This window comes from Balaenoptera ricei, chromosome 11 (genome assembly GCF_028023285.1).
Source record: "Balaenoptera ricei isolate mBalRic1 chromosome 11, mBalRic1.hap2, whole genome shotgun sequence".
In the NCBI taxonomy this organism is placed as follows: Eukaryota; Metazoa; Chordata; class Mammalia; order Artiodactyla; family Balaenopteridae; genus Balaenoptera; species Balaenoptera ricei.
Genome location: NC_082649.1, coordinates 62,482,428 through 62,505,561, shown reverse-complemented (window position 1 = coordinate 62,505,561; position 23,134 = coordinate 62,482,428). Strand labels below are relative to the sequence as shown.

The 23,134-nt window shown below is 41.9% G+C and overlaps 1 protein-coding gene and 2 non-coding genes across 4 annotated transcripts; all 3 read left to right on the top strand.

The window, feature by feature from the left end:
- The first annotated feature begins 903 nt into the window (after positions 1-903).
- RPSA (ribosomal protein SA) lies at positions 904-15,648 on the top strand. 2 transcript variants are annotated; one of them, XM_059939383.1, is made up of 7 exons: positions 904-985; positions 3,167-3,332; positions 4,245-4,363; positions 12,943-13,188; positions 13,996-14,124; positions 14,242-14,407; positions 15,491-15,648. In XM_059939383.1, exons 2-7 carry the CDS (start codon positions 3,200-3,202, stop codon positions 15,583-15,585), a joined length of 888 nt encoding a protein of 295 aa, XP_059795366.1. In that variant the 5' UTR covers positions 904-985; positions 3,167-3,199; the 3' UTR covers positions 15,586-15,648. The 2 variants fall into 2 exon arrangements, with proteins under 2 accessions (XP_059795366.1, XP_059795367.1); XM_059939384.1 differs by lacking the exon at positions 904-985 and adding an exon at positions 1,002-1,297.
- LOC132375482 (small nucleolar RNA SNORA62/SNORA6 family) lies at positions 4,027-4,177 on the top strand. Its single transcript, XR_009506032.1, has one exon. It is a non-coding gene; the product is annotated as a small nucleolar RNA SNORA62/SNORA6 family (small nucleolar RNA).
- Positions 13,249-13,398, top strand: LOC132375481 (small nucleolar RNA SNORA62/SNORA6 family). Its single transcript, XR_009506031.1, has one exon. It is a non-coding gene; the product is annotated as a small nucleolar RNA SNORA62/SNORA6 family (small nucleolar RNA).
- Positions 15,649-23,134: the final 7,486 nt, after the last annotated feature.

Genomic DNA, 23,134 nt, shown 5'->3' with positions numbered 1-23,134 from the left:
GTATGTCAGCTCTTTATTTAAATGCAGTGGGGTTTGTTTTGTTTCAGTTTAAAAACCTGTGTTCCTCATAAAAAATTTCAAGAAACACTAAAAAAAATGAGGCCAAGAACCTACCCAGTTTCTCTACTTGTGTATCGGTAGTTCTCACGCTGGCTGCACATTAAAATTACCTAGATTCTTTTGGTTTGGAGTTAGGCATATGTTTAAAAGCTCTCCAAGTGATTCTAAGCGCAGCCAGGCTTGAAACCTACTGTATAACTAATAATCTGGCTATTGGTTATTTGTTTACAATCATTTAGTGCCTAGAGCTTCAATTTTTAAAAATAATCGTCCTCATCCTGCAACTCCTTTTTGTATTTTAATTATTTTTTTAACGGCTGCATAGTATTGGGCGGAATAAATATTAACTAGTAATGGATACTGCAATTTTTCTCCTACGAGAAAGAAATTCTCATGCAAACCACCTGTGCAGTCCTCATTTTATTTCATTTTTCCGGGAAACTTCCCGTAAGATAACTTTTTAAAAATCTGAATTACACATTGCTAACTTGTCCTCCAAAAACGCAAAATAATTTCTCCAGCTTTTGTTTATCCAATACAGGCTTGTGTTCAACACCCCTTCCCATGTAAGGAAACCGCAGCTTGGGTGAAGGACCCGCTCAAGTTGATAGGTACAAAAGGTTGGGCGAGAGCTCGAATCCAGACGGGCGGTCTGGTTGGCTGGCTGGCTTGCTGGCTGACTTCCGGCCCGCGTCCCTGGTCGCAAACCGTGTTCCAACTGGCCCGCCCCTTCCGCCATTCGATAGCGTCCGCGCCAGCGCCGCAGCCCGCCTTCCGGAGGAAGACCCGCCCCCACGACGCCCGCCTTGTTAGCGCTTCCGCTCGCCTTTCGTTGTCATTGGCTGGAGGCGGACTATATAAGGACGTCATTTCCGCGCGCGCGTTCTTTCTGCGCCAGATAAGGGTCCATACGGCTTTGTTCTGGGTGAGTAGCAGGTGGCGTCCGGGCGTACCCCAGGGCCACCAGGACGAGCTTCCTGCCGCGAAGAGTGGTGCGAGCACCTGGGTGGAAGCCCGCAGGCGGAGCGTGTCTGTCTTCGGCTCGGCGCGCTCCCCCTCGGATCTGGCGTCCTGCACGTGGCCGGGCTCGGGCCCGCGCGTTCCCACAAGGCCGTGGGAGCCGGCGGAGGTCTCGCTCCAGCCACGGAGGACCAGAGTTGAGGTGCGGGTGGCTGGGGGTGCGGAGAGACCGGCCTGCGCAGCGCGCTACCGTCGCTTCGGGTCCCGACACTCGGCGGTAAGCCCAGAGACCTAGGCTCCAGTTTTCTCCAGCTGGTTGGGTTGGTATGTTTTCCCCGCTCGTGGTATTCCGTTCAAGAGTTAAGGTTCTTGGCGAGGTTTTTGATGCCGGACAGGCTAAACTAAAGGTCCAGGTTATTATTCTACCTGTCCAAAGGAAATCTTCTGGGGACAGAGGATGCAAAGAAAGACACATACAGGGACTTCCCCGGCGGTCCAGTGGTTAAGACTCCGCTGTTACACTGTAGGGGCCCCGGGTTCGATACCAAGTCGGGGAACTTAAGATCCCGCATGCCTCGCGGTGTTTAAAGAAAAGAAATTTTTTTAATTATAAAAAAGGACACAGAGACTGAGGTGTAGAGAGAAACAAAGAAGCAATTTATGAAGGGGCAGAAGCGAAAGTACGCACTCGGAGAAGAATGCGGGCGTCCTCACGAGTGAGGAGCGCACCGAGGGGTTTTTCTGACCCTCCCCCCACTACGCCTTTTATTTCACTTTAATTCCTTGAATGGGCGCATATTTCTTTGTTTAGGGGCGGAATACTCATTGTTGGGAGAATCGGAGTGGGATTTTGATTCCACCTGGTTACATTAGGTTTTGCTCTTTCCCGTCCGCCTCCAGAAGCCACCGCACCTGCGCTCTAAGAGCCATTTTCCCTTGCTGGTCGAGTGCCAGGCGTGTGAGGTTGTACAGCAGTCACCTGCAGCCTGTGGGCTCGGCCAAGCTCTCTGGGTTTTATGGTCCGGGTTCCCTCTTAAGGTGTCACAGAGTTTAATCAAAGTCTAATTTACGTTCTTGTTGCTGACGCCATTCCTCCATGCTTCATGGTCTCATTAAGTGCAAAACAAGGAGGTGGTTTTTTGCCTTTTGCCTAATGTCTGTTTGAGGAGGCTGCTCTTGGGTCCAGCCCTGTCTTTCCTGCCTGATTTTGAGGAAAACTAGTTGTAATCACAGGGAGAAGTAATGCCAAAGCTCCCGGCTTCAGTTGGATTGAAAATAAACTTCACCACCTTTGCTCACCTTTAGAATAGTCTCGAACATGGCTGCTCTTCCTCGTCTAAGTCCTGCGTACCTTGAGAAGTATTAAGTCTCAGTTCACTATTTTTGTTTAGTTTGATTATCTGGGTGTTTTGTCCATCTCCATAACACTCTTTAGCAGGATTTCCAGCAGTTTTACAAGGTGTGGCATATTTTACAAGGTGTTCATGTGTCTCATCCCACTAGACTAAGCCCAATGCCTGACACGAGGAGGTGTGGTCTGTGGTTAGATTGTTTGTTTCAAGTTTATCAATATTTTTTATTGAAGTATAGTTGATTTACAATGTGTTAATTTCTGCTGTACAGCAAAATGATTAGGTTATACATAAATACACATTCGTCTTTAACATTCTTTTCCATTATGGTTTATCATAGGGTGTTGAATATAGTTCTCTGCTATAGAAGAGCACCATGTTTATTCATTCTGTATATGAAAGTTTACATCTGCTAATCCCAACCTCCCACTCCACCCCTCCCCCTTGACAACCACCAAGTCTGTCTGTTCTGTTTGTTTCATAGATAGGTTCATTTGTGTCATGTTTTAGATTCCACATGTAAGTGATACATGGTATTTGTCTTTCTCTTTCTGACTTACTTAGTATGATAATCTCTAGTTGAATCCATGTTGCTACAAATGGCATTCTTTCTTTTTTATGGCTGAGTAGTAGTCCATTGTATATATGTACAACATCTTTATCCGTTCATCTGTCAAGATGGTTAGATTTAAACATTGAGTCATTGGACTCTCAAGAGGAGTTAGAATGCACCCGTTACCTCATCCCACTTGTCACTGGAGTGTAAAGGACTTTTGTTAACTATTGTTTTTCAGATTCCCATCGTAACTTAAAGGGAAACTTTCACAATGTCCGGAGCCCTTGATGTCCTGCAAATGAAGGAGGAGGATGTCCTCAAATTCCTTGCAGCAGGAACCCATTTAGGTGGCACCAACCTTGACTTCCAAATGGAACAGTACATCTACAAAAGGAAAAGTGATGGTCAGTCATTGCTTTAGGGTTCTTTTTCTTGGTCATCCCAGCTATAAGGACAAATTTTGATGCTACTGTTGTGATGGGTAGTGCTGAGTAAAGTGACTTCTAAAATATCAGCCTTGGAGGGCTCTCACGAAGTAACAGATGAAACTAGATCTTTAGATGGGTAAGAAGCTTTAAAACTGAGTAAAAGTGCTCTGGTGTTTTTTGGAAGGAAAGGTTTCTGGACTCCAGTGGAAGAGTGGCTATTGCTAGGTTATGTGACCTGGGTTGGGCCATGAAGAAGCATGATGTAAACATAAAGAGGAAGTTCGTTAGCTTGGTTCCTAATAACTTATTTCCCATAGTGCCTTACATTTTGTAGCTACTGATACAGGTTTGTAAAGCTGAATTCTGAGAGAAAAAGCCACAGATGGGAATTTGGCTTGCTTGAATGTATCAGAAAAGGGAATGTAGGTTGTGATGAGAATATGGAAGGCATTAAGCTCTTCAGCTTAGAACCACTGAAGGAATTATGTGTGTGAGTGGCAGGGTTTAAAGGAGTTTGGGATGAATCTGACATCAAGGCAGAAGATAAGAGGAAAAGAGTGGTAAGAGGCCACAAGTAGGTAAGAGCTTGTTGGATTCTGCATGGGGGGCCTGAGGGCGGGTTAGTACAGGGGAAGAGTAGGGAGAAGGTGCACTTTGCCTACTGAATCAGGGTGCACACTATTAAAGCTCAGAGTGGAGGCCAGTCTTGGCCAAAGAACTTCTGAGTGTCGGAAGTGTGCTATATTAACGGCAGGATTTTCGCTAACACCAGTAGAGCTTGCCTCTATGACTGGAGTTTGATAGTACTCGCTGCCACATGCATTCAGCTTTTTAGAAGAATGTTAACTTTTAAAGCTTGGCTAGGTGTTAACAAAACCTTGTGTCTAGGCATCTACATCATAAATCTGAAGAGAACCTGGGAGAAGCTTCTGTTGGCAGCTCGTGCCATTGTTGCCATTGAAAACCCAGCTGATGTCAGTGTCATATCCTCCAGGAATACTGGCCAGGTTTGTGGAACAATATGCTTGGTTTTTCTTATAAAACCTAAAGATGTTTTGGGATGTGTAGAAAAGCATACGAAAAAAAAAACCCGTAATTTCACTGTTCAGAAATCATTTGAAATTGCCCTGAGTCAGAGGAATTGCCAAAATTCAACCATTTCGGTATATTTATCACTTTGCATCTGACAGTATGTCAAGGTTCATGTTTTCATGTCATTGTGTGTTTTCTTGTGCCACTAAATATCGAGAAATGACCCTATTAAAGTGGCTCACCACATTTTTCTGCAGTGAGCTTTTTATATTTAAAATGATGAAATACTGGGTTAAAAAAAATTAAATGCCAACTTCAGAATATTTCAGGAAGGTCTTATGAGGGTAGGGTACCCCCAGTCTTTGTCTCATAAGCAAGAGTAATAATCTTTGCCAACTTAAATGAATAAAAAATAGCTTAATATTTTTTAATGGCAAGTAAGGTAAAACTTTAGTCTTTTTTGTCCCATTTCTATCTTGATAATTATTTCCTTTTTCTGCTGAGAAAACTAATGGATTTTTTTAAAACATGCTTTATAAAAGCATTAAAGCTCTTAAAAGGATTTCATTCACCCTGTTTCTAATTTTTAAAAATTTGACTTGGATTTTGACAGTGTTTAAATTATGTATTGATAGTAAGATGCTCTTTTTGAATTTCATTTTTAAAAAAATATTCATTGTATAGTATTTGATTTACAGTGTTGTGTTAATTTATGCTGTACAGCAAAGTGACTCAGTTACATATACATATATTCTTTTTCATATTCTTTTCCATTATGGTTTATCACAGGATATTGAATATAGTTCGCTGTGCTATACAGTAAGGCCTTGTTTTTCCATCCTATATAGCATAGTTTGCGTCTGCTAATCCCAGACTCCCAATCCTTCCCTCCCCCATCCCTTATCCCCCTTGGCAACTACTAGTCTATTTTTCTCTTTCATGGATATGTTCATTTGTGTTGTATTTTAAATTCCACGTATAAGTGAAGTCATACGATATTTGTCTTTCTCTATCTTACTTGACTTAGTGTGATAATCTCTAGGTCCATCCATGTTGCTACAAATGGCATTATTTCATTCTTTTTAATGGCTGAGTAGTATTCCGCTGTTATACACGCCACATCGTCTTTATCCATTCATCTGTCTATGGACATTTCAGTTGTTTCCATGTCTTGGCTATTGTAAATAGTGCTTCTGTGAACATTCGGGTGCCTGAATCTTCGAATTACGGTTTTGTCTGGGTATATGCACAGGAGTGGAACTGCTGGGTCATACGGCAACTCTAGTTTTTTGAGGAACCTCCATACTGTTTTCCGTAGTGGCTGCACTAGTTTACATTCCCACTAGCAGGATTAGAGGGTTCTTTTTTCTCCTTACCTTCTCCAGCATTTATTATTTGTAGACTTTTTCATGATGGCCTTTCTGACCAGTGTGAGGTGGTACCTCATTGTAGTAGTGATTTGAATTTCTCTAATAATTAACAATGTTGAGCATCTTTCCATGTGCCTATTGGCCATCTGTAGTTCTTTGCAAAAATGTCTATTTAGGTCTTCTGCCCAGTTCAGTTGTTTGTTTTTTTGTTATTGAAATGTATGAGCTGTTGGCATATTTTGGAAATTAAGCCCTTGTTGGTCACATCATTTGCAAATGTTTTCTCCCAGTTCTTTGTATATTTGGTAGAATTCGCCTATGAATCCATCTGGTCCTGGACTTTTGTTTGAAGGGAGCTTTTTAATTACAGATTCTGTTTCATTTCTAGTAATCGGGCTGTTCAAGTTGTCTATTTCTTGATTTAGTTTCGGTGGGCTTTATGTTTCTAGAAGGATGTACGTTTCTTCTAGTTTGTCGAGTTTGTTGGCATATAATTGTTCATAATGTTTTTTTGTTGGCATATAATTGTTTGTAATGGTATCAGTTGTGGTTTCTCCTTTCTTATTTGGGTCTTCTCTCTTCTTGGTGATCCTGGCCAGAGGTTTGTCGATTTTGTTTATCCTTTTAAAGAACCAGATTTTGGTTTTATTTTAATCTCTATTTTGTTTATTTCCTCTCTGATCTTTTTTTTTTTTAATATTTATTTATTTGGTCATGCTGGGTCTTAGTTGTGGCTCACGGGCTCCTTAGTTGTGGCATGCATGTGGGATCTAGTTCCCTGACCAGGGATCAAACTCTGGCCCCCTGCACTGGGAGCGTGAGTCTTAACCACTGCACCACCAGAGAAGTCCCTCCTTCCATATCTTTATCATCTTCTTCCTTCTGCTGACTTGTTTGAGATTTTTCTGGTTTCTTAAAGGCCTGTATCGCTGTGAACTTACCTCTAAGAACTGCTTTTGCTGTATCCCGTAGATTTTGTGTTTTCATTGTCATTTGCCTCAAGGTATTTTTTAATTTCTTGGATTCCATTGTTGACCCACTGGTTTCTTAGTAGCATGTTGTTTAGTCTCCCATGCAGTTGTTTTTTTCTTGTTTCTTTTTCGGTGGTTGATTCTAGTTTCATGCAGTTGTGGTCAGAAAAGATGCTTGGAATAACGTCTATGCTTTTAAATTTGTTGAGGCTTATTTTGTGCCCTAGTATGTGGTCAATCTCAGAGAATGTTCCATGTGCACTTGAAAAGAATGTATATTCTGCTTTTTTGGCTCTAATGTCCTGAAAATGTCTTAGCCCTAGTATGTGGTCAATCTCAGAGAATGTTCCGTGTGCACTTGAAAAGAATGTATATTCTGCTTTTTTGGCTCTAATGTCCTGAAAATGTCTTAAGTCTGTTGTATCATTCAGGATCTCTGTTGCCTATTGATTTTTTCTCTCCCAGATATGTCCGTTGGTATGAGTAGGGTGTTAAAGTCTCCTGTTATTAGTGTATTCCTGTCAGTTTCTCCCTTTATGTCTATATTTGTTTTATGTATTTGGGTACATGTTGATGAGTATAGTGTCCTCTCCTTTTATTGATCCTTTTACCATATTATCTTTTTTAGTCTGTTTTGTCTGATGAGTATTACGACCCGCACTTTCTTGTCATTTCCGTTTGCATGCAATATCTTTTTCCATCTCCTCATTTGCAGTCTACGTGTGTCATTTGCCCTAAAGTGTGTCTCTTGTAGGCAGCATATTGTAGGCTTCTTTTTTTTAATCTAATCCGATGTTCTGTCTTTTGATGGAACATTTAGTCCGTTGACATTTAAGGTAATTTTATTGCTATTTTAAACATTGTTTTCCTGTTGGCTTTATATTTCTTCTTTGTCTCTTTTTGTTTTTCCTTTTGTGGTTTGATGATTTTCTTTTGTATTGTGCTTTTGTTTTCTTCTTGGTTTTTGTGAATCTATTGTGTTTTTGATTTGTGGTTACCCTGTTTTTCAAATATGTTAACCCCTTCCTATATCAACTTGACTTTAGACTGGTAGTCATACAGGCTCACTTTCTAGAAGAAAAAAAAATCTACATTTTCTTTCATCCCCCACATTTTGTGATTTTGATGTCCTCTTTTACATCTTCATGTTTATCCTTTTGCTTTAAGTGGTTATCATCGCTTTAAGAGAAATTTTTTGATTTCTTTTTAAAATCTGTTTACTGGCTTATTTAAGTGATTTACTTTCCAACTGTGATTTTTTTTTTTTTTTTCCCTTTCCTATAGATTCTTCTTTTCTATTTAGAGAAGACCTCTCAGTATTTCCTTTAGGGTAGGTTAGGTATTGCTGTATTCTTTAAGTTTTTGCCTGTCTGAGGAAATTCTCCTATTCCAAATGATAATCTTGCTGGGTAGAGCTGCAGATTTTTCCCTTTCAGGACTTCGAATATATGTTGCCACTCCCTTATGGCCTACAATCAGCTGAAAGCCTTATAGGGGTTCCCTTGTAATTAACTCTTTGTTTTTCTCTTGCTGTCTTTAGAATCCTTTTGGGGGGCAGGGGCATTTTAATTACATCTTGGTGTAGGTCTGTTTTGGTTTATCTTGTTTGGGATGCTCTGTGCTTCCTGTACCTGGATATCAGTTTTCTTCTTTAGGTTTGGGAAGTGTTCAGCCATAATTTCTTCAAATACATTTTCAATCCCCTTTCTCTTCTCCTTCTGGGATTCCCTATTATGTGTAGATTGGCATGCTTTATGTTATCACATAGGTCCCTTATATTGCTTTCATTTTTCATTTGGTTTTCTGTCTGCTGTTCTGATTGGGTGATTTCCATTATTCTATCTTTCAAATCACTTTCTTCTGAAGATAGATCACTGTCTTCCAGATAATGTTCTTCTACATTATTCATTCTGCTATTCATTGCCTTTAGTTCAGCTTTTGTCCCTGCAAATGAATTTTCTGATTTTTCTTGGTTCTTCTTAATAATTTCTAGTTCCTTTTCACAGTAATCTGCATTTCTGTTGATAGTCTTTCTCAATTCGTTCAGTATTTCATTATTTCCTTTTTTAACTTGATGTCTATTAGACTCAGAGGTCTTTTTCGTTGTTTGTTTTTTCAGGGGAATTCTCTTGATCTTTTAATTGGGAGTGGTTCCTCTGTCTCCATTTTACTTATATTTCTCTTGCTCTATGAGTTGAGAAACAGTTATCTGCTGTGGTGTTGGAGGGCTTTTTTTTTTTTTTTTTTTTTAACTTATTTTATTTTGGTTGCTCTTGGTCTTAGTTGTGGCATGAGAACTCTTAGTTACAGCATGCATGTGGGATCGATCTAGTTCCCTCAGCAGGGATTGAACCTGTGTCCCCTGCATTGGAAGGTGGATTCTTAACCACTGTGCTACCAGGGAAGTCCCTTGGAGGGCTGTCTTTATGTGGGAATGTCACTGTATAGCCTCTTTGGGTTTAACATTTTTGGTGCAAGGGCTGTTTTTACTGTGGATGCCCGCTGCCTCTTTCCTCAGTGTATGGTGGCCATCATCCCCTTGACAGGAGGTGTGACTGGTGTGGTGAGTAGAGCCTGCACTGGATGTTGTTTACTCTGTGGTTGTCACTACCCCGTCAGGGGCAGGGTATACTCCCTAGTTGTTGTTATAGAGTAGAAGCCCCCAGAGCTGAGCTGCAGCATAAGGTAGGCTGGATTGGAGCGTTTCCACTGGGAGAGGAGCCACTGCGTCTTTCTCTGCTGGAGCTGTTCACCAGCGAGTGTGCTTTGTGGTGCCACCTGTCACCGTTGTGCTGTTGGCACTGCCCTCGGCCCCATCATAACCCGGGGAATGCTGGCAGTCAGCCCTGGTGTCCTTCAGATGTTGTTTTTACAAGGCCACCCGCGCAGATCCACTGAAGTCAGGTGCCAGGACAGCAGTAGTCGCACACCTGGACCCCCTGTAGGAGCTATGGAGGCAGCTCAGACCCTGGCCCAGCCCCCGTGTGCCCGTGCCCACAAAGCCCACAGGTGCTTAGGCAAGACCCATCCCAGTTGCAGGAGCACTCGTCCATTTGGATGTCCTGCAGGAGCTGAGTTTACAAAGCTGGTGGCAGATGTGTAAATCCACAGCTCATGCAGCTGTGGGGAGAGATTTCAGCCTGCTTCCAAAGTTGCGTGGCCCCTGGGGCTCAGCTGTAGTTTCAGCCCTGCCTCTGTTCCTGGGCAACTTGCTGGCGTCTGCTCCTGGGTCCACTGAGCCGGCTGTTGGCGCTGGGGCTGGTGAGTGGAGAAGGAGGCTGCAATGGCGACCCCACTTCTCCTTTCGCGTGCCACTTAACAGTGGCGCTTCCCTTCTGTGGTGGACCCGGCCTTTTTCCACGAACACTCCTGGTTGCGGCTGTGCCACTCTCCAGCCCCTTCAGGCTGTCTGCACAACCAACACCAGTCATCTTTCTGGGTCTGTCCTCTAAACCAGCACCCAGCGCCCACCTGTACTAATGGACACGCATCTCAGGCTGGGGCGTGCAGGTCTCTCTCTGTTACGCCTACTACAAGCCAGTTGTTGTGCTCTCCTCTGAGCCTTAGAAGCTCCCTTTCTGTCCCAGTTGATCTCCCCACCGTTGAGGGGGCTTCCCAGCGTGTGGGAGCCTTTCCTCTTCTTCACCTCCCTCCCGGGGCACAGGTCCCATCCTGCTTCCTCTTTTTTTTCCTTTTGTCCAACCCAGTTACGTGGAGATCTTTCTTGTCCTTTCAGGTGTTTGAAGTCTTCTGCTAGTGTTCAGTAGGTGTTCTGTGACAGTTGTTCCATTTGTAGATGTATTTTTGACATAGTTGTGGGAGGAGGTGAGTTCCACGTCATTCTACTCCACTATCCTGATGGGAACCCCCTGCAGATGTATGTTAACGGGGTTATTGCCCCAGAGGCTGGCTTATGACTGGACCTCTGTGGTTTGATGTATGGTTGACAGTTTTAATTACTGCTGTAGAATGAACTTAGTGACCACTCCGTGCTTCCCTCAGTGAAAATTTACTGAGTATGTAGATTGGTCCAGGCAGTGCTTGCTGAGTGCTTGGAATATAGCAGAAAAGCAGTCTATTTTTGAAGGGATGAAGGAAATAAGCTTTCTGTAGGGGGAAGTTAGAGGATAAGAAAGGTGGGTGTACTCCTGCTCCGTACAGGTTGGCTGTGAAAATCTGACCCGTACAGAAGTGCTTACTGGGTGCCGGGCACTGTTCTGCGTGGTGTGTGTCGGTTCATGTAAGTTTTACAATTCTATGAGGAACTTGGAGGCACGTGCGTAACTTGCCCCAGTGACTCGTAAGTGACCTACTTGGTACTTGAAGCAGGCTGGCTGGCTCTGGAACCCACAAAGTGAGGGAGTGGTGAGGCTCAGATACCTGAGGGAGGAGCATCCGCAGCAGCCGGCCTAGGGGTGGCGCTGTGCTTGGCGTGGTTTTTGGCTCTAATTTTGTAAGTATTTTTCATGTAATAAGTGAAGGATATAGAAGAATTACTGGATGTTTTGAGTGTTTGATGGTTTCATTTTTGAGTAAGGGATTTCGGGAGGTTCTGACTAGATAGGCTGCTCCATGTGATTACAGAACTTGGTGTTGACCCATTTATAATTGCAGAACTCCTGCAATTCTGCAAGATGGCACCATCTCTGGAGCACTGTTAACTTTTTTTTTTTTTTTAACATCTTTATTGGAGTATAATTGCTTTACAATAGTGTGTTAGTTTCTGCTTTATAACAAAGTGAATCAGTTATACATACATCCCCATATCCCCTCCCTCTTGCATCTCCCTCCCACCCTCCCTATCCCACCCCTCTAGGTGGTCACAAAGCACAGAACTGATCTCCCTGTGCTATGCGGTTGCTTCCCACTAGCTATCTATTTTACATTTGGTAGTGTATATATGTCCATGCCACTCTCTCACTTCGTCCCAGCTTATCCTTCCCCCTCCCCATATCCTCAAGTCCATTCTCTAGTAGGTCTGTGTCTTTATTCCCGTCTTGCCACTAGGTTCTTCATGACCTTTTTTTTTCCCCCTTAGATTCCATATATATGTGTTAGCATACTGTATTTGTTTTTCTCTTTCTGACTTACTTCACTCTATATGACAGACTCTAACTCCATCCACCTCACTACAAATAACTCCATTTCGTTTCTTTTTATGGCTGAGTAATATTCCATTGTATATATGTGCCACATCTTCTTTATGCATTCATCTGATGATGGCCATTTAGGTTGCTTCCATGTCCTGGCTATCGTAAATAGAGCTGCAATGAACATTTTGGTACATGACTCTTTTTGAATTATGGTTTTCTCAGGGTATATGCCCAGTAGTGGGATTGCTGGGTCATATGGTAGTTCTATTTTTAGTTAAGGAACCTCCATACTGTTCTCCATAGTGGCTGTATCAGTTTACATTCCCACCAACAGTGCAAGAGTGTTCCCTTTTCTCCACACCCTCTCCAGCATTATTGTTCCTAGATTTTTTGATGATGGCCATTCTAACCAGTGTGAGATGATATCTCATTGTAGTTTTGATTTGCATTTCTCTAATGATTAATGATGTTGAGCATTCTTTCATGTGTTTGTTGGCAATCTCTGTATATCTTCTTTGGAGAAATGTCTATTTAGGTGTTCTGCCCATTTTTGGATTGGGTTGTTTTTTTGTTATTGAGCTGCATGAGCTGCTTGTAAATTTTGGAGATTAATCCTTTGTCAGTTGCTTCATTTGCAAATATTTTCTCCCATTCTGAGGGTTGTCTTTTGGTCTTGTTTATGGTTTCCTTTGCTGTGTAAAAGCTTTTAAGTTTCATTAGGTCCCATTTGTTTATTTTTGTTTTTATTTCCATTTCTCTAGGAGGTGGGTCAAAAAGGATCTTGCTGTGATGTATGTCATACAGTGTTCTTCCTATGTTTTGCTCTAAGAGTTTGATAGTGTCTGGCCTTACATTTAGGTCTTTAATCCATTTTGAGTTTATTTTTGTGTATGGTGTTAGGGAGTGTTCTAATTTCATACTTTTACATGTACCTGTCCAGTTTTCCCAGCACCACTTATTGAAGAGGCTGTCTTTTCTCCACTGTATATGCTTGCCTTCTTTATCAAAGATAAGGTGACCATATGTGCGTGGGTTTATCTCTGGGCTTTCTGTCCTGTTCCATTGATTTTTGTGTCTGTTCTTGTGGAGCACTGTTAACTTTTAATATTGATTCTTCTAGCGAGCTGTGCTGAAGTTTGCTGCTGCCACTGGAGCCACTCCTATTGCTGGCCGCTTCACTCCTGGAACCTTCACTAACCAGATCCAGGCAGCCTTCCGGGAGCCAAGACTTCTGGTGGTTACTGATCCCAGGGCTGACCACCAGCCTCTCACAGAGGCCTCTTACGTTAACCTGCCTACCATTGCTCTGTGTAACACAGACTCTCCTCTGCGGTATGTGGACATTGCCATCCCGTGCAACAACAAGGTAACAATTTTATGATCTAAACTAGAGCTGGAGAATAAGTGCTCTAGAGACAGACATTCCTCTGCACATTGTTAGAGCTTGGAGTTGAGGCCACTGGCCGATGAACTCACAAGTGTAGGTAGTGTGCTACATGAGGGGCAAGTTTTTCGCTAACATCCCAAGGGTCTCTGGCCCAATGAGTGGAGTTTGATAGTAATACTTGCTACAAATGTATGGTTTTAATATATGAAAGCTTTAAGGAGAGATGAAAAGACATTTTAAAAATGGCCTGTGTTTTCTTCTGCTTTTCTCCATTATTTCTTACTCCTGGACCTCTCAGGCATTACTTGGCCTTTCTGTTTTCAGACTAACTTGATGTATCCTGATGTAAGATCCTAAAAAGGTGGGTTGCATATGGTTCAATTAGTCTGGTTTGTCACTGGTCACAAAACCCTGGTTACACAAAAGAATCAGGCAAAGAGGTTTTTTCTCCTCCTACCAGTGTTCAGGCACTGACCCCAGGTAATTCATTTTGTTGTCTAGAGTGGAGTCTTGATTAATCCCCATGATTCATTCCAGTGGCCATCAAGGTTGAGAACCAGAGTTATGGAATAATCTTGTTAAATAAGTAAAAAGTCTTTTATTATTTTTATTGGAGTGTAGTTGCTTTACAATGTTGTGTTAGTTTCTGCTGTACTATAAGCACTTTTAAACTAAGACATGTCTGTTCACATGGTACCAAGGGACCCAGCTGTTAGATGGAATGGGAGGTGCTTGCTGTTTGGGGTTCGCCGAGTATCACTTTATAATAACCTGGCACTCTTGCAGGGAGCTCACTCAGTGGGTCTGATGTGGTGGATGCTTGCCCGGGAAGTTCTGCGCATGCGCGGCACCATCTCCCGTGAACACCCGTGGGAGGTCATGCCTGATCTCTACTTCTACAGAGATCCTGAAGAGGTGAGCTTCCTCCACAAAGGCTTGTGGTAACATGAACAAATTGGACACTTTAGTCTGTGCCTCTTGGAAGTAAAGTCTGTTAGTCCCTATAAACGAAAAAATTTTTTTCTAAACCAGATTGAAAAGGAAGAGCAGGCAGCAGCTGAGAAGGCTGTGACCAAGGAGGAATTTCAGGGTGAATGGACCGCTCCAGCTCCTGAGTTCACTGCTGCTCAGCCTGAGGTGGCAGACTGGTCCGAAGGTGTGCAGGTGCCCTCTGTGCCTATTCAGCAGTTCCCCACTGGTATGTATCAAGATCCAAGGGCATCAGGCTGGTGGTTTAGAACTGTGTTTTCAATGTAACATATATATGTATGTGTGTGTGTATATATATGCATACTTTATATATATATATATACATGCATAAATATGCATATATACGCACACTTTACATATACGTATACAGTAAATCCCGTACATACAAACGAGTTCCATTCTGAGAGCACATTCGTAAGTCCAACACAGTTAGCCTAGGTACCCAGCTAACACAATGGGCTATATAGTACTGTACTGTAATAGGCTTATAACACTTCACACAAAAAACAATAAAACATTTTTAATCTTATAGTACAACAGCTGGCATACAGCGGCTGGCATCGAGTGAATAGGCAAGAAGTGTTACTGACTGGAGGAGGGAGAGGAGGTGGGAGGGAGATGGTAGAGCTGAAAGGTTGTCAGCTATCGGAGATGGAGGGTAATTTCACTCACGCCTGACCTTGATGGCACAGGTCTGGTTCCCTGCTGGATTCAGTTTTGTCTACTCTTGAAAAAACGAGTCAGTGATGTCTCGGTAGTACTGTACCAGCTACATCACCACTGCTTTTACACTTGCTTCCGGACATCCTGGGCTTGAAGTAAAGATACTGTAACTGTGTGCTCTATACAGTACTGTACAGTGCACAAAAGTACAACCACTTGTAGAGGATGCAGGCACGTGACAGGGTACAGCAGACATGTGAATTAACTTACGTGATTGGACATGCGAATGCACTTTCTCATCTTTGAAAGTTCGTAACTTGAAGGTTCGTATGTAGGGCACTTAGTGTATGTATGTGTACATGTATATGTATATACACGCCCATATACAAACACACATACTAGCATTAAAGGGTTTTTGTCTCGGTGTGCCATAGCTGTGCTAATAACTTGACAGGTTGACTTAAGGTGCTTTTGAAATGTTCTGTCTATTGACTTTGTCCTTTGAAATGTGTATCTGTTGGAATGCAAGGCAGATTGCTGCTGGTGGTGGGGTGACAAAAATACTATGGGAATGGGGCTGATGGCTTTTCTTTTCTTTCTTTTCTTTTTTTTGGTATTTTCTCAACAGAAGATTGGAGTGCTCAGCCTGCCACTGAAGACTGGTCTGCAGCTCCCACTGCTCAGGCCACTGAGTGGGTAGGAACGACCACTGAGTGGTCTTAAACTGTTCTTCCACAAACTCTTAAAATGGAAATAGGTTGATGGAAAATAAACAGTTTCTAAAAATTGTGTCCATTTATTTCAGTTCATGGGACAGGCCTGGGATGAAACCCTTGCCTCAGCCCGTTCCTATTGTGTGGCTCTGGGCAAGAGATGATGTTTCTGGGCCCAGGTGTCCTCAGCAGGGGATAATCTTGGAGCTGTGATGCAGAGCAATGCATCACATTGTCCTTTGTATGTAATTTAAAAATAATTTTAAAGAGTAAAATATACATGCAGATGATCATGAAAGACATACCTGGGTATTCTTGGAGAATAAGGATCAAGTTAAAGCCTCTATAGCCATTACACAGGTTACCAAGTAGGAAGGTGCCAACCAAGATCTGAGAAAGTCTTCATGTTCCCCTCCCTGCTCCTTCCTGAAGTCACAAGCTTCTCTCCTTTGATCCTTTGGAAAGGGTAAGATGATCAAGAATTCTTTAGTTTGTTTTTGAGCTTCCTATAAATGGAATCATATCTTGTGTGACTTGCTTCTTTTCCCTCTGTTATTTTGTGCTTTTCATCCCCTCTTGCCGTGTTCCTAAAGAATCATCCATGACCTCTAACTGCAGTGGCCATTTGAGTTGTTTCCATATTTTGGCCATTACCAGCAGAGCTATTTTGAACATTTTTGATAGATCCCGGTGTACGGAAATTTCCTCACTCTGGGTTTCAAACTCTTAGCTTCACCAAATAATGTCAGATGATTTCACAGTCATCTATAAAATCCTCTGAAAACACAGCCACAACCCTTAGTACTAAAGCACTGTCCTTTATTCACTGCTCAGAACTGCTGTCTTAAAGATGCAGGGTGTGATCCTGGCCCCTCTCTTTCCCCACTGCTCTTATGACTGTCCCCAGGCCAATGCCACACTGTCTTTCCTGTTTACGGTCCTCCTGCCTTTTCTCCAAATGTCATGGTTATTATTGAACCTTCTGCATTGTCATATAAATTTTTTAACCTAGTGCAGCTCCAGTATAAAGCCAGTTGGGATTGCATTGGCTCTGTAATTTAGTGACTATAATTGATTCACTGCATGGAGTTTTTCAGTCCATGAACAATCTACATCCTGCCAGATTCTCATTTTTATGTCCCTCCCTCAATAAAATTTTAGAACTTCTAAAGAGGTTTTGCACATCTTTTGTTAGGTAAATATATTCCTAGATTCTCAAGGTGTTTTAAATCGTACTCTTCAACAATTAGGGATCCTATGGGATCCATATTTAAATAAAACCGGTATGCAACGGTAAATGTCACTACTGCCATGGTACTTCTGACCCTGCTTGAGCAATCCACACTTTTTGTGCAAGGCAAGAATGAGATTACCAAACTCCACCTGTGAAAAACCTGCTCCAAACCTACATGCCAAACACTGAACTCATTTAGCAGAGAAGAACCTACTGCACTCCTACCCATGCTAAGTTCAGTGGGTTTCACTTACGAATAACCTGATAATTTTACAATTCTACCTTTGCAAAGAATCTCAAGTAAAATAATTCAATAATCAACATAATTATTAAGTGCTTACTCTGGACCAGACATTATTCTAAGCACTTGGGGGTAGAGCAGTGAATGAAGCTTGTGACCCTATGGCAGTTACATTTTTATAGGCGAGGCAGTAATAAAGCTAAGTATGCCATTGTCTATAGGATCAGAAGTGAGGATGTAAATGTGAAGGTTTGCCTAAATCACAGGCATCAGGCTATAGAAGAGAAAAATGGGAGAGGATTGCTGGGGGAGAACCAAAAGAGCCCAAAGAAACTCCTCTGGAAGGAGGAGTCTCAAGCTGGGAGAGGTTCTGCCCTCCTTTGGGACTTGGGGCCCTTGACCAGAGGCCATGGAGTCTCTTGGAGCCCATGCTGTGTGAAAGGTATGGACCTGCACTTTCCAACCCATGGAAAACTTTTTTTCTCTCCTCTAACTCTTTCTGGAAATGAGTTGGGAACCGGGGGGAAGAAAAATCTCTAACCATACAGACATCTGTCCCAGTTCTGCTCCCTGCTGTACACGCACTGGAAGACAATGGCCCAAGGAGCACCCCGCAGCCCCACTCCCTGCCACGTGTCATGCACGCAGTCCACACCGGTGCACAGAGCTCTCAGCGTTGCCATTAGTGTCCACCATCATGTCCCCACTGGAAGGCCCTCTGCCATATCCTCAGCCACTGATCTCTGCATTTCCTTCCACCCAATACCCTGTGCCAACCCAAGGGGTGTCTTCCACTTAAATTTTCAAGAGAAAGTTATAGCTTTCAGCATGGGAAAGTAGCCCTCCAGACCATCGTGGCCACACATTGCATAGGGGCCTTACAAGATTCCAAGACAAGGAATGACTGGGCTGGCATAACGTGACGTTTGTTTCAAAATCCTTTTTGGAGGGTTTTCTTTTTTTTATATTTATCATTTCATATAGAAATAATTCTGTTGTAAATTGCTTCTTAAAACAATGTCTAATGATTAACACTGCTTTTGCAATTTAGAAATGAAAAAAAATTGCAATTTATAACACAATGGGCATATGAAACAATAAGACACTGTTGGAGAGGAGTTTGGTGAACTAGAAAAATATATGAAGAAATGAGACAGAGGAATAGAACATAGGAAAGAGAAGATTAATATAGAGGACAAAATGAGAGTCAAACATCTAGTTGGAGTTCCAGAGGGAGAAGAGAGAATGAGGGAAGTCAGAATTTTCTGAACTTCTCATGAATCCACCAATTCAGGAATTCCAGTGTTTACCAAGTAGGATCAATTTATTTTATAAAACCTATCCTTAACACTGTTGAGGAATCAAGGAAATGCCAAACACAAAAGTGTTCTTGAAAATAACCAAAGAAAAAGGACACCCGACTGTTCCCTATCAACAGAGACAGAAGACAATAAAATGAGAAAAAGAAGTGGTCAACCCAGCTCTGTTAGCCAGGAGTTAGGACACTATACTTTTCCAGAAAACAAAGTTACTAAGAAAAAGTGATGCCAGAAGGAAGCTGTGGCCAAGAGTGCTGGTGGTCGACCAATGTCCATCCTCCCTTCTTCCATAGTAACATGTGCTGATTGTTAACTGGGTATAGGCTGAGAAGCTGGTGCCTCACATTACATGGTGATAAGATGTTCAGTCAGGTTTGGAGGCCTGCATTACTTTGAAGGGTAGACTATAATTTGACCAAATCTGTGTCATTAGGGACATAGTCAGGAAGATTTAGAATGATGGATTATATTGACAATTTTTTGACTGCTTTGAGCAAAGTCCTGTGAAGGAACAACTCCAGCTAAATCTCGGCAGCCTGTAAGCAGAAATGGAAGGACACAGAGTTCTGCTAATATAGGCACGTTCTGTCTCTGACCTGCAATATACTCAGCCAAACGTTTCTGTACGACCAAGTCAAGCAGTTATGAGCTATGCATCTGAAGGGGCAGACTTTGAAGAAGGTAACACTCTTGCTCCTTGGAAAGCTAGCACACAGAAAGATTAGGTAGTATTAAAGGTGTTTTCCATTACAAACCTGCCATAAAGAAGAAAAAAATCTGGAAAAATCAGATTATGGTAACCAGGCTTTGGAACAGGAACTCTCATACTGGCTGGTGGGAGTATAAATTGGTACAGTTTGGCATTATTTAGGAACCCAAGCATCTGTAACATCCCTCTTGGGGGTGTACACCAAAGACACCTATGCACATTTGCACTAGTATATGTGGACAGGAATGCTAATCAATAAACCTGGAAATAGCCCAGGGTCCATCCAGAGCACAGTTCCTAAGTTGCGGTATATTTATATCAAAGACTGCCAGGTAACAGTGAAAATGAACGAAGCACAGCTACATGCAATGACATGCATAAATTAAAGTGTTTCAATGTCTCTGTAATCTGAGAGAGGTTAGAATATAAGAATGTCTCTCATCCACACGCTCATTGTACGATGTGACCTTCCCACAATCCCATGGGTGGAACCTATGTTCTCTCCCTTTTAACCTGAGTGGAACTTCGTGACTCCCTCAACTAATAAGGTACAGTGAGTGATGCTACGTGATTTCCAAAGATAGAGCATAAAAGTGCCACTCCGTTCTGTCTGCATCTCTTGGGACATTTGTTCAGGGAACTCAGCCGTCATCCAGTGAGGAAGCCCTAGCAGATTAGAAGCCCACTTGGAGAAGCAGCAGCAAGGCCCCTCACTCCCAGGCCCCAGACCAGCAGAACTGCCAGCTGACAGCCAGCATTAACTCACCCGCCATGGAAGTGATCTGTACTGAAAGTGGACTGTCCACTATCAACTAGAACCATCTCAGTTGATGCAATGTGGAGCAGATGAAAGTCATTCCTGTCAAGCTCTGTCAACAACTGCATATTCATGAGCAAAATAAATGATTATTGTTGTTTTAAGCCACTTAGCTTTAGGAAAACTTGTTACTCAGTAACAGATAGCTGATATAATGGGAAAATTCTAGAGACATTTTCACTAAAGTCAGAAACAAGACACAGATGCCCACTATTACCACTACTTTATATCATAGCAATGAATTTATCAGGCAATGCAATGAAGCAAGAGTAATTATATACACAATCTATAGCCACCTGATTTCTTTATAGAATTTACCATAAGCATTTCTCCACAATATTATAGCTTTTGTATATATATATTGTGTGTATATATATATATATAGCTATTGTATATATTAACTATAAAATAAAGTATTAAGTGGCTACCAAATGCTTTGTATATGTTTTTTCCTATTTTTAATATTTGCCAAATTTGAAGCTTTGATCTGAGTGAATTGGGACTGTTCACCAGATTTGCTCTTGAGCTTTGTATAGTAAAACAGAGTGAATCTCTCGTCTAAGGTATACCTTTTTCTAATGGGGGGCTCTATCTAAAATAGCACCCTTCTTGTCACTATCCCATTACCCTGCTTATTTTTATTACTAGCTAACACTATAAAATATGGCCATTTTATTTCTTTTATAATGTACCTCTCTGGGACATTATAAGCCTCATCAATGCAGGGATTTTGCATGCCTTTTTTTCACCATTTTGTCCACACTGCTTAGAACAATGATTGGGAAATAGCAGGCACTCATTCACTATTTGTTGACTGAATGAATAAATAAATACATTCTACATCTGAAAAAATATATATATATATTTTCCAAATTTCTACTTTTATAAACATAGCTATATGAACATCCTGTGGTTAACTGGATCAAATAACAGGAATATTTTAAGGATTTAAAATAAAATCATTAAGTATTCTGGAATTACATTTTTAGTAGCAACAAAAGGGACTGCAGGCTCAATTTTATCATCACCCACAATAATAATAAATTATTATTATTATTATTATTATTATTATTATTATTATGGTCATGCTGCACGACTTGTGGGAGCTTATTACCCCTACCAGGGATCAAACCCGGGCCCCTGGCAGTGGAAGCACAAAGTCCTAACCACTGGACCACCAGGGAACTCCCCACAATAATTATTAATCTCTGTTAATCTGATCAATGAAAATTTTCATTTCAGTGTTGTTTCTTTGCATCTCAATTACGTAAAGAGCAGCTCTTGACCTGCTTTGATTTGAACATCCAGAAAGAAGCTACAAGGCTTGATGCTTCCAAAAGCATTTCTCCACATACTGGGAAGCTAGTCTAAGGTGGCATTAAGGTACCCTCTGCCAGCAATAATCTATGCATAAGATGACCAAATAAAAAAGCCGCTGCCTTCCATTTTTGTTGCAAAAATAGAGGAAGATAAACTGATATCTTGTAATTTTACTATTCAATGATATTTGCTAAAAACTATGTGCTCTGCACAGAACTAGGGACATGGGAACCAACAGAGAACTAGGACCATTCCCTACCCTCCAGGGATTTACTCTGTAATCTGGAGAGAAGACAAATAGAAAGGTGTCTATTGGGACTTCCCTTGTGGTCCAGTGGTTAAGACTCTGCGCTTCCAGGGCAGGGGGCGCGGGTTCAATCCCTGGTCGGGGAACTAGGATCCCACATGCCACACCGTCCAAAAAAAAAAAAAAAAGAAAGGCATCTATCATGTGAAGGTGACAAAGGGCAGAGATACCTATGCTACTTTTGTTTTTCTATCAAAACAGTAGGTTTATGAGTTAAAAAGATATAGACTTGAGAAAAACGTTCCATTTTGTATTTCAAATAATTTAAGTATTTTACCTTAGCTACGCCCATAACAGAGACTACCATCTAAATGAAAATGGGAAAATAGAGGAATTTATGGCTTTACTACATCTAAATCTAGAACCCTAAGCAGAGACCTTGCCATGTCACTGTCGATCACTCTGTTAACCACAGGAGGGCAGACTTCATGGGAAATGCTTCCTCGCCAGCACTTTTCCAAACCCTGGTGAAGATCTGTACCTTCTCCACCGTCTGAGATCTGGTGCTCAGGGACCAGAACATGCTCCAGGGTGCTTAAAACATGGTTTCTCACCTATTAACCCTGCACAAGGTTTCCACCGGGAGATAGGTCAAAGGCCAGGGAAGAATGTGTCCCCTTTTGTGACATGAGATTCACAAAAAATTCCTTTGAGCCCCCTGCACCGTGCCAGTGATGGGCAGCCCGAGGGGCTCAGTATTGCAGAGGGCTTTCTCCAGATCAGGTGGGTGCACGGGATGAGAAAGGCCATGGGGAATGAATGTCTTTGCACTTTTCTGAGGCTGGAAGGGATGTATTGTCATCACCAGCATAATTCCCGTTGTTTGAACAGGCCCTGAATGACCTTACACTTTAGTGTGAAAAAGCTTTTTGTTGTTCTTTCTCGTCTTTTCCCTTAGACTCTCTCATTTCATTCTAACTTTCGAAGATGCCAGCTAGTACATTATTTACCATAGCACGGACTCTAAAACACTTGCTACTGTACAAACGCCATCTACTGTTATTCAGGAAACCAGAACCTTAAATGTAAGACTTAAAACTTTCAGCAAGTAAAGAACACCCAATTTTATTCTGAGCAAGAAACCTGGTGTATTTATACACCTTCCAGATTAAAGCCTGCTTTTGTGAAACAACCCAGACAAATTAATTGAGTTCTTGTTCTTGCCTTTGAAAGAATCCCTTTAGGTGGTGGCTGGGCCACTTCATACCTGGGAGATCGTGGCTTATTACCACTCTTGGGTGCCCCCCTACCCACCCAAAGTCCATAGCTCAAGGGGCTTTGTAATATTTTTTAAGGTGGGACATCACTATGAGAGTGAACTGAATTTTTGATACATACTGAAAGAAGTTTGGAACCAATGATGTGAATAAAAGGGCAATCAAACTGCATACTCCTATTCGAGATGGAAAATGGAAACTGACTCTATAGGCAATGAGACCAAGTTGTTATGTCACTTCTAAGCTGGCTCCAAAGGAGATTTCCAGTGATGGGTCCTAAACATATTTTGACCACCTAAAGGGCCCTATTGCTGTGCAAGTTTAGTCTGGAGTTTAAGGGTTAGTCATGAAACTTTACCCATATTTCCTGAAACTTTGTCAAAGGATTGGACCTG

What these genes read in the sequence shown, in the direction of transcription:
- RPSA (XM_059939383.1), top strand. Translation starts at nt 3,200, where the DNA reads ATGTCCGGAGCCCTTGATGTCCTGCAAATGAAGGAGGAGGATGTCCTC. An exon ending in CCATCCCGTGCAACAACAAG is followed by an intron (nt 13,189 to 13,995) that starts GTAACAATTTTA and finishes GCACTCTTGCAG; the next exon opens with GGAGCTCACTCAGTGGGTCT. An exon ending in TCTACAGAGATCCTGAAGAG is followed by an intron (nt 14,125 to 14,241) that starts GTGAGCTTCCTC and finishes TTTCTAAACCAG; the next exon opens with ATTGAAAAGGAAGAGCAGGC.